Source organism: Humulus lupulus, chromosome 1 (assembly GCF_963169125.1).
Source record: "Humulus lupulus chromosome 1, drHumLupu1.1, whole genome shotgun sequence".
Classification (NCBI taxonomy): domain Eukaryota; kingdom Viridiplantae; phylum Streptophyta; class Magnoliopsida; order Rosales; family Cannabaceae; genus Humulus; species Humulus lupulus.
In genome coordinates this window covers 25,643,959-25,654,466 of record NC_084793.1, presented here as the reverse complement: position 1 = coordinate 25,654,466, position 10,508 = coordinate 25,643,959, and the positions used below count along the sequence as shown (strand labels likewise).

Genomic DNA, 10,508 nt, shown 5'->3' with positions numbered 1-10,508 from the left:
TTATGCCCTTAATAAAACCATATTTCTTATGTAACACGTTATTATTATCAATAAAAGAAGTAGAAATCATTTTGTTTATTCAATTGCATTGTTCGCTTGTTTTATTATATGTTTATTCAATTAATACAAACATTCATAAAATCCTGAACATATGGATAGTTACAATTATGGTGACTAGGTCACAGTGGATTATAGTTATAATTATATGTTCAAAAGAACGAGTCCTAGATTAGATCAGTGCATTGGATTTTCACTGATTAGGAAATCTACTATATGATCTACTTACACATTAGGAGTGTGATGTCTTGTCCAAGGCATTGACCAAGTAGATATGATCGGATGTATTTGGTTACATCGGACTAGGACCGATATTGATTATTGATTGATAAATAAGTATCGTTGTTATCAAATCTAATCAATGTCACAACGTTGACCATAGGTTAAGTCGATCTTAATTATGAGTGATAATATTCTGCTAATTATATTATTTAAATCCTTTGACTTGTTCGTTACCAGCTTACCCTACGGTCTAGCCCATACTTACATCTTGGAGATTTAGTAATGTAATTGAGTGGGAGTATTATTCATAGATATGAAATCTATAACTTCTGTATGGGAAGTGAAAAAATGATTTCCTTAATTGCTTTGTTCAAAAGGTTAAATGATTGAGATCTCATTTCTGTGATTAAGTTCATGGAAATATCATTTATAAAGAACTTAGTGGGAGTTAAGGATAAAATACTAATGAGGGGTAAAACGGTAATTTTCACCCAGCTTGTTAGTAAGTCATCGATAGAGGATTGACTAACTGTAATGGTTATAACAATGGATAACGTATTTATGGTTTGGAAAATACGTTCTATGAATTCAAGAGTTCAATTCTAAGTCTATAGTGGAGTCACGAGGAATTAATAAGGTAGTGAAATTATTCGTAAATAAATTCACGGTAACTTATTGGAGCTTGATTTCATGGATCCATGGTCCCCGCATCACCTTTGAGTAAATCATCTAGAATGTTTCAATTAATTGATTTAATTATCAATTAGGATTTTTTTTAAGTTGACTAGGTCAATTTTGGAAAATTTATAGAGATATGAGATTTAGAGAATAAAAGAGAATCTTTGGGTAAATTTATTAATATTGATAAATTTATGTCAATATAAATAAATTAAATTAAATCAAGTTTCAAATTATAATTAGTTAATTTGAATAAGGATTTAATTAATTAATTAAAATAAATAAATAAATAAAATGTTTTGAATTTAGACACAATTGGGATTTAAATTCAAAATAAAAGTATTGGGCTCAAGTCCATTTATGGGAGCCTAAGACTTTTATCTTTTTGTTTATTATTTTAATTAATTCAAAATTTAAATTTAAATTTAAATTTAAATAAAGCTCATTAAGTTGTCTATATAAGGAATATGATATCTAGGGTTTTCATAAGTCAGTCTCAGTTGATTCATTGGATAAGTGAAAACCTAGACACTCTAATCCTTTCTTAGCCACTATCTCTTCTTCTTTTCTAGATCTCTATCTCATGTGTTGAGAACCAGCCCACACTAGTTCTAGGTTGTTCAAAGGCTTGGTGAGGAAGACTATGTTGCTGATCTAGTTCAATCTCTTGATAATACTCTGCTACAGAAAGGAATCAAGAGTTAGAGAGATTGAAAGAAGGAGTTGTTCCAGTTCCGCTGCGTATTCGTAAGTTTCTACATCAGTTTATGTTAATTTACGAATCTAATGTTCATATGTATGTCATGTTATTCTATGTTTCTATTATGTGTTTGAAAAATTAATAGGAAGCATGCATCTAGATTTAAATTCCAAGATCCTACATTGGCAACATTTGTCTCTACCTTCAGGCGATCGATCTTGGCTCTGGCAGCGTCAAAATCCACTGTCTTGGTGTCGAGCTCCGCCTTTAGGTTGTTGACAGTAGCCTCAGAGGAGTCAAGTTTGGCTTGGAGAAGCTTGAGGGCATCCTCGGCCTTGGCTCGGGCCTCCTTAGCTCTGGTCTGGGCTTCCTTGGTCTCCTTCAGGCCATCCTCAGATTGGATACGAGCCTGGTTTATTTCATAAACCGGGGTTTCAGCCGCTGCCATCTTGAAGAAGAATACAGAGCTTTGTCGAAGGACACCAAGAAGGGCCTGAAATAAAAGGTTTTTACAATGGTTAGAAAATAAATAGGAAGCTAAGAAAGTAAAAGTCGCGAGAAACAGACTTATCGAAACCCCGAGCTCCATTGTTTGGTCAATGAGGCATGTGAGATTTCCCCCCCTCAAAAATCACCACACATTGGCATCGAGGTTGCTACATGATTGGCTTGTCCGAGGCAGCAAGTCTGAGCATAGGTCAGCTCCTAGGGTCCCCACCACGTTCTCCAAGGGGTGCTCCCGCATGTGGGATGATGCCACGAACTTACGGACCACGGTCGGGTAACCGTAATGTCACATGGCTAGGGTGCGAAGCCCAAGTTCGTGACTCATTAGTCACTTATCAGATTGGGCTGCAAGCCCCAACATGATTACCAGAATCATTATTGATATTCATTTATCTGATTGGGCTGCAAGCCCCAATATGATTACCAGAATCATTATTGTTATTCACTTATCTGATTAGGGCTACAAGCCCTAGAATGATTACCATAATCATTTATTGATATTACATACATGCAGTAATAAGTTTTCTTGTTGAGCCTTGGCTCACGGGTGCTATGTGGTGCAGGTAAAGGGAAAGAAAAGCTCACCCATCCTTGAGTAAAGAGCTTAGGTGGCGATGTGTACATATACGGCCGCTTGACCACCATGGCAAAGGTGTTTCTCAAGGAAACTAGGGTTAACCCTATATTTTGCCGCTTAGGTCGGCGGATTGTAATTTTTATACTGTAATGACCATTTTGGATTGTAAATAACTTGTAAACGTTTTTATGGGCCCATGTACAGTTTTATGTTTTAAATAAAATATATCAATTCATTTTGATCGATATTTTTTTCACCTTAGCCTATTAATAACACCTAGATGCACGTTTATAACCATATGACTCGTTTAGCGAGTTAAGCACTGTTTAAAGTCTATAGTAACGGTCTTGGAGTAACCAGGGCGTTACATGGACCATTGATTTATATTAAAAGAGGATCCAAGGGATCACGTTTAATTCCCGAAATATGGCGGCAAAAAGAATAGGAAGGGACGTGCGCAGAAAAAGAGAGTACTCGAGTACTCTTGGTAAGTAATCCCCAAGTGACGTGTGTCTGCACTCGAGTGTAGTAGGTGACACGTTTTTCGAAAGTGGAGTTCAAAATTTTCATTCTCAGAGGATTCGAACCAACACTTTTGAGGGGGCAAAATGTTACACCCAAATTTCGAGGATGAATAAATGAGCCTCGAAATATAGGCTCGTAAAGCGTAAGCTCAAAAATAATAGGCATTGGCTGTGCACTTATATACATATGCATGATTCCTGACCTATTGTTGTTGGTGATTGAGCACAAATTGAAAGGCTCAAGCTTAAGTTTCAAGCTCAAAAGAAAGAATATTCTCTGAAGCATGTGGGTATTATTCAAGCCTTAGTTGCAGGCTCGAGGGCATTGGTCTCCGAAGACTGAGTTCGATGAAACCACTAGCTGAGGAGGAGGTGGACTGGAATAACAAGTTCCAAATCATGTCGATCTCGAAAGCGCGTTAACTTTGCATTCGAGATCGGCAACGCATTTTGCACACAACAGCTGTTTGGAAATCCCCATTCCTTAGGGATTTGTAGTTATCTGATATTAAATCTCAATTATCATGGGATATTATGTAATTAATGTATTTATTTACATTTGTTTCAAATTTCGAGGGGGCAAAATGTTACACCCAAATTTCGAGGATGAATAAATGAGCCTCGAAATGTAGGCTCGTAAAGCGTAAGCTCAAAAATAATAGGCATTGGTTGTGCACTTGTATACATATGCATGATTCTTGACTTGTTGTTGTTGGTGATTGAGCACAAGTTGAAAGGCTCAAGCTTAAGTTTCAAGCTCGAAAGAAAGAATCTTCTCCGAAGCATGTGGGTATTATTCGAGCCTTAGTTGCAGGCTCGAGGGCATTGGTCTCCGAAGACCGAGTTCAATGAAACCACTAGCTGAGGAGGAGGCGGACTGGAATAACAAGCTCCAAATCATGTCAATCTCGAAAGCGCGTTAACTTTGCATTCGAGATCGGCAACGCATTTTGCACACAGCAGCTGTTTGGAAATCCCTATTCCTTAGGGATTTGTAGTTATATGATATTAAATCTCAATTATCATGGGATATTATGTAATTAATGTATTTATTTACATTTATTTCAAATTTGAATAATTAATTGTAACTTTCCTAAATTAGGGAATATATTCTAATAACCAAGCCTATAAATAGCCTGGTAGTTTTCATTTGTAGACACGCACAAAATTGTACTGAGAATACTCTGTCGAATTGCTCTGAGAAAGCTTTGAGAGAGTATCAAGACCAATAATATTGATTTGTGGACTAGGCAGATTTTAACTGCTGAACCACGTAAAAAGTTCTTCTATTCGTCTATTTTTTCTAAAATACTATTTAGTGTTCTTCAAAATTAAGTTGATGAAAAACAGCGTCAACACGTTGAAGTGTGCTGCCAGAGGTTTATAGGTACAGTTCCCTTGGCTTGTCGGTATGCTGCTTGCACGAAACATGGCCCAAACCTCTAAGAGAAGTCGTGGTGTGCCATGGCCACGAGTCTTGACACGAGATGGCACGGGAATTCATTCGTGGGACTTGTTAGCATACAGACATTGGAGAGTGCACAATGCTTGAGAAGGACAAAGGTATAGTGTGTGCTACTAGTCTGGTAGCTAGTCTCGAGGGCCTGCCAACATGAGTGAAGGCATGGTGCATTGAGGATTGGACCATGGACGTATGGGAGTCCTTGGACAGTGACGGGAGCTATTCTAATAGTATCGAATGGAGCATGACCAGAGGTGTTGGCACATCAGCTTGGTGTTGACTCTTGGCCACACATGCTACCTTGGCTTACGAATGTTTGGGTGAGCATTAGTGTTGGGATTTTCCTTGTCATAGTGAGAACCTATGGACAATGTGAGTATGTTGGCTAGAGAGCATTGATGCGCGGATGCACTCATAGATGCTTGAGAGTGTGACTCGACGAGAGTTGTTCGAGAGATGGAAGTGTGCAGAGGCACACGGTCGCGCGAAACATGTGTTCATTGTTATCTGAATGGTTGGAAGGCTGACATTAATTCAAAGGAGTCGAGGTGTCATACGGGCATTTCCGTTGTCAAAATGTCAGCCTATAACAATGCGCAACTCAAATGTAGATTTGTAACCAAACGATTTCATACTTAAATTATTAAAAGCGAACTATAAGACCATCTAAAATTTTGTGACAAATTTGGTCCAAAAAAATAAATTAATGTTATATTTGAACTAATTTTTACAATTATGGTCCAATCACAAGAAACAAATTTACTCAAAAAGTCAACAAAGTCATTTAATATTTATTAAAAATGTATAAAAAAATTATTTAAATAAAAAATTAAAAACACTTTTAATTAACAAATGGTATAAAATCACAAAAAAGTTAAAATTTATTGATTAGTGGCAATAAAAAATGTAGAATTTATTATGTGCCAAATTTGATATATATTTTACAATACCATTAGAATCATATTTTTTTAAATGTGCCAAAAATATAGTTATATTGCACTATATTGGAGATGTTATAATTTCATAATTTAAATTATATTGCAAATTAAAACTAGAATGTGATAATAATTATAATCAATCTTTAACTCGCACATTATTATAAAATAATTTTCTACTAATTTAAAGTTGTTTTAATCCTTGCAACATATTTTTCCCAAAAATATAACCCAAAAAATGAATTATAAAATTGATATTAATAGTAAGAATAATAAAAGCAACGGATGAGGATTACTTGTGCTTGTAACATAAATGTTCTTATAAGAAAGGTCAATCAGATAAATATGCAAATAGTATATGCTACCACCGTTACACGTGGTCCATTAAATGTTGCCTCAAATCGAATATTATTAGGTGTATTTATCTTAAGTATTATTCTCTCCTCGACTTCTGACCTCATATTTATTGACAAGCTTCGCTCAATCAAAAAAAGGACTTATCCCAGGCATTTTCAAGCATAAAAAAGATTATCCCAAATAAGAAGAAGAATCTCTCCTCTCTTTTGTACGTTATTAAAGAATCAGCATACCTGTCCCTAATCGAATAACATAAAAAAAATAAAAAAAAATAATACTTGGTTTGGTCTCCCATAGAAACGACATGTTATGTTTGAATTGGGCTTTGAAGTTGCACATAAGGGCCCATTTTTGGCCCACTTTAGGACAAAGAAGGTTGGTTGACTAGCCGTTATCTGTAGTGGCTTATAACTCCTCCCCAAGTGTCAAACTTGCCAACTTTTTGAAAAGATAGCCGTTGAGGAGAGAGAGAGAGAGAAATGACAGAAAGCCGAAGCAACACACTTTCATGGGCTGATGAGGTAGAGAAAGAAGAAGAAGAAGAAGCTCAAGCTCACCTCTTTCGTCAAACCAAAACACAAAAACCAAACCCTTTTGGGTCTGCAAGGCCTAGAGAAGATGTGCTCAAGGAAAGAGGGATTGATTGGAGAGTCATCGACCACGGTCAAGGTCTACTCCAACTACCATTCTCTGACCGGTACTTCTCTCACTTCTTGTTTTGAATACTTGTTTTACTGAGCCTATGTAGATGAACACGTACTAAGATCTTGAATGTGTGGTTTTACAGCATCAAAAAGCATTGTAATGGGAAACCACAACGAGAAATCATTTCGAATCCGGCACCTGGCGGGCCGACAAGGAACCTGGAACAGGTTTTGCCTTTGGTCCAACCAGTACTTGTGAGTCACTGTAATCAGATTCCCATTAGATGCCCACCAAGAAATGGCATCCTCAAATGGATAGAGAAGCCCTGCATTTCTCCCAACATTGGGCGAGGAAGCTCAAATCGTTTTGAGCCGGAAAAGGAGAACATGGTTCATGAACACAGGCTGCAAAGGGACCACTGCGTTAAGAGTTCCAACCCCAGAACTCACAAGGGTCCTTGCCCAAATGGGAAAACAGAGGAATGTGGGACTAAAGCCAAGCGAGGCCAAGAGAAGAGTCGGAGATGGAGCAATGTGGCATCCATAAAAGATTGCCCAAATGGGAAAACAGGGGAATGTGGTACTAAAGCCAAGCAAGGCCAAGAGAAGAGACGGAGATGGAGCAATGTGGCACCAATAAAAGATGGAACGGCTAGCTCTAAAGAGCTCTGCTACCGCAGAGTGCAAAGTAGTGTTCCTGCAGGTATTGAGCTGAAGAAGATGAAAATGTCCAATGAACCGCAGAAGACAGTGGAGGACTTCCAGAGCTCCCATGTAGTTGCTGGTGAATGTGGCCGAGCTAGGGTTGGTCACCGTCAAAAGAGAAGAGGAACCCAACAAAAACAAAAAAACAACTTAATCGGAGCATTGAATTGAGTTGGGTGATTATTTGTAGTAGCTAATTTGATGTCTTGTAAAACAATTTATTTTTCGGAGACACTAACAAGTAACGTCATTTGATTAAGAAATGTAATGTAATCTCTTCCAAATTCCTTGTTTGCACTATCTTGAGAGTAGAGTATGCGGGTGTTTTCAAAATCTATCATCTAGATCAGTACTCGGTTGAAAACTGCATTATACATTTCTTATTTTAACCAACTCTCCTTTCTTATTTTAAATCCAGCTTACGGTTACTAACTTTACATCTCATCTCTACCAAGCATGCATACATAACTTGAAGCCCAAGTTAGGGGGGCAATAAAACAAATAAAAATAGAAATCTTCAAAATTTCTGTGTTGAAGTTACAAGAAAATGGTAGAGCTGCATTCTCAGCTCTCTTATATCTCAGCTTCATAAATTGACAGCTATCCAGAGAAGTCAAGAATAACTGACTCCTTCGCCATTTACCACTTCACCTATGCGGTAAGCCTTGTATGCTCCATTTGCAGCTTCCTCAAGAATTCTGTAGGATGCTTCTGGAGTCACAACTAAAACCATCCCAATGCCCATGTTGAAAGTTCGCCTCATCTCGCCATCTTCCACTCTTCCCGCCTTGTGCAAGAAATTTGAAGTAAAAATACACAAAGTTAATTTTAAAACATTCAAAAGAAATAAAAGCAACACAAGTCAATGGGAATTGCTGGGCTTTTTCTTTCTTTCTTTCTTTCTTTCATAAGTTTCCACGGAGAAACAAGGACACAAAATCCATATATCTGTTTACCTCTTGGATCCATTTGAAAACAGCAGGAATCTCCCAGGAATCCATGTCAATAACAGCACCAAGGCCTTTAGGAAACACTCGAGGTATGTTGTCAGTAAACCCACCACCTGTGACATGGGCTATCCCCTTTACACCTCCTTTGCTAATCAAATCAAGTACCTGTTTTATTTACAAGCGAAGGAAGAGACGGTAAAAATAGGATGGCAAGTATTTTAATAACGTATGAGCACAGAGAAACAATGTGAAGAGGGAAGTGATCTTAACCTGCTTAACGTATATCACAGTTGGTGCCATCAAAGCTTCACCTAATGTTACACCTTCACCAGGAAGTTTGTCCTTCAAAGACAGTCCACTATGAGCAAGAACCCTATCATCATATACAACCAGAAATTTCATCACATAAATGGGACTAAGAATTGATAATCCAAAAACATTGGCAACCCCATAGAAGAAGTTCCTCAAAAATTGCCAACCTTCTTACAAGAGAGAAACCGTTGGAATGAACTCCGCTAGAAGGCAAGCCAATGAGTACATCTCCAGCCACAATGCTTTTTCCATCTATAACTGAATCCTTGTTTACAATACCAACCGCAAAACCACTAAGATCATACTCGCCATCAGCGTAGAAATCTGGCATCTCTGCGGTCTGTGAAACAAAACAAAAAATTAACTCAGACCAGCTTAAGAGACTAGTACTACTTTTTGTGCATGTACATAAGTAGTGAAACTACTAAGGTAACAAAAAAAGTTTCAGCTTTCAGAGCAAGCAAAATAAACTAAAGCTATTTCATTGTTTGCTTAATGTCAGTGGTATTAGTCACAAGATTCCCTTCTCAAACAAATAATAGATGACAAAATGTTCTGAAAAAAGAAACTTATCACGTAAATCATTTAAATTACCTCTCCACCTAGAAGAGCACACTCTGATTGTTGGCAACCATCAACAATGCCTTTTATAACCTTAACAAAAATAAAAAGATTAGGTTTCTTATAATAATGCGTATCATTTCAGTAACCAAGCAAGCTCTGACAAGATTTGGTCTTTACCTTTTCAGCAAGATCAACATCAAGGCGACTTGTAGCAAAGTAATCAAGAAAAAATAATGGCTTCGCCCCAGAAGTAACAATATCATTAACACTCATTGCAACCTGGAGTTAAGGCGAATTAGCAAAGACCAACTATCAATAAGCAGAGACATGAGGATGTTAAAGTGACTCATTTCAAAATTTACCAGATCAATCCCAATGGTATCATGTATACCAGTTTCAAATGCAAGCTTAAGTTTAGTTCCTACACCATCAGTACCAGCAACGAGATACGAATCACCTGTTTATCAATCAACCACAACACTAAAATTAGAGTAAAATCTATATCAGAGGCTTACAAAAACAAGCCAACGTTGCTACCAATTCAGAATAAATATTAAAAATAAAAATAAGAGCTTTATGCGAAAGGTCATAACGCCCATAAATTTCATGAGAAGTAGCAAAAACTCAGTAAGAACCATACCAAGAGGATAAAGACCCCCGAAGCCTCCAATCCCAGGAGCCATCTTAGCAATTCTCCGAACGAGTTCCGACCCAGCATCGATATCGACACCGGCGTCCTTATACGTAAGACCAACACCAGTATCACCACTCTCACTCTTCGACATCGAAATTATACCTCCTCTACCCTTCAAAGCTTCAGCTGCCCTAACTCTTCTAACTTCCATTGAAGGCTTCGAGAACTTATTGGTGAAAGACCCGGACGGCAATCGGCATACGAAACGCCGGCTCCGGTCGATTCTCTGATAACATGGTCTAATCGAAGCGGCCAAGGACCTAGAAAGCTCTGTACTTGAGTTCAAGCTTGTGGTGGCCATGGCTATGGACCAAGAGAGAGAGAGAGAGAGAGAGAGAGAGGGTTTAGCAGAGAGTCACCGGAAAGCTGGAGCAGAGAAGCGGGAATGGACACAAAGCTAGGGCTTAACACACTGTCAGTCCCAACCCTTCTTTTCATTATTCATTTGGGCCCTGTATCGAGCCAGCCCATCTATAAAGCCCATTTTTAAAACGACATCGCATAATACGAAATTCTACAAGGCCTTTTTGTTTTTAGAGGGATTTTTACAATTATATACCTATAATATAAAATAATTATAAAAATTACCTACAAAATTTTATTTATAAAAATACCTTGCC

The 10,508-nt window shown here is 37.7% G+C and overlaps 2 protein-coding genes across 2 annotated transcripts; one reads left to right on the top strand and one right to left on the bottom strand.

The window, feature by feature from the left end:
• The first annotated feature begins 6,454 nt into the window (after nucleotides 1–6,454).
• Nucleotides 6,455–7,661, top strand: LOC133789567 (uncharacterized). The gene is made up of 2 exons (XM_062227374.1): nucleotides 6,455–6,716; nucleotides 6,807–7,661. Exons 1-2 carry the CDS (start codon nucleotides 6,499–6,501, stop codon nucleotides 7,537–7,539), a joined length of 951 nt encoding a protein of 316 aa, XP_062083358.1. The 5' UTR covers nucleotides 6,455–6,498; the 3' UTR covers nucleotides 7,540–7,661.
• A 153-nt stretch (nucleotides 7,662–7,814) lies between these two features.
• Nucleotides 7,815–10,290, bottom strand: LOC133789555 (phosphoribosylformylglycinamidine cyclo-ligase, chloroplastic). Its single transcript, XM_062227371.1, has 8 exons — nucleotides 9,835–10,290; nucleotides 9,557–9,651; nucleotides 9,372–9,473; nucleotides 9,225–9,284; nucleotides 8,798–8,970; nucleotides 8,589–8,691; nucleotides 8,325–8,483; nucleotides 7,815–8,155 (listed from the first exon to the last, which is right to left on the bottom strand). Exons 1-8 carry the CDS (start codon nucleotides 10,187–10,189, stop codon nucleotides 7,982–7,984), a joined length of 1,221 nt encoding a protein of 406 aa, XP_062083355.1. The 5' UTR covers nucleotides 10,190–10,290; the 3' UTR covers nucleotides 7,815–7,981.
• Nucleotides 10,291–10,508: the final 218 nt, after the last annotated feature.

Excerpts from the sequence above, each read along its gene's own strand:
- LOC133789555 (XM_062227371.1), bottom strand. The coding sequence starts at position 10,189 with ATGGCCACCACAAGCTTGAACTCAAGTACAGAGCTTTCTAGGTCCTTG. Across the intron at positions 9,652-9,834 it reads CGGGGGTCTTTATCCTCTTG|GTGATTCGTATCTCGTTGCT; the intron begins GTATGGTTCTTA and ends ATTGATAAACAG. Across the intron at positions 9,285-9,371 it reads ATGTTGATCTTGCTGAAAAG|GTTATAAAAGGCATTGTTGA; the intron begins GTAAAGACCAAA and ends ATTTTTGTTAAG.
- LOC133789567 (XM_062227374.1), top strand. The coding sequence starts at position 6,499 with ATGACAGAAAGCCGAAGCAACACACTTTCATGGGCTGATGAGGTAGAG. Across the intron at positions 6,717-6,806 it reads CAACTACCATTCTCTGACCG|CATCAAAAAGCATTGTAATG; the intron begins GTACTTCTCTCA and ends GTGGTTTTACAG.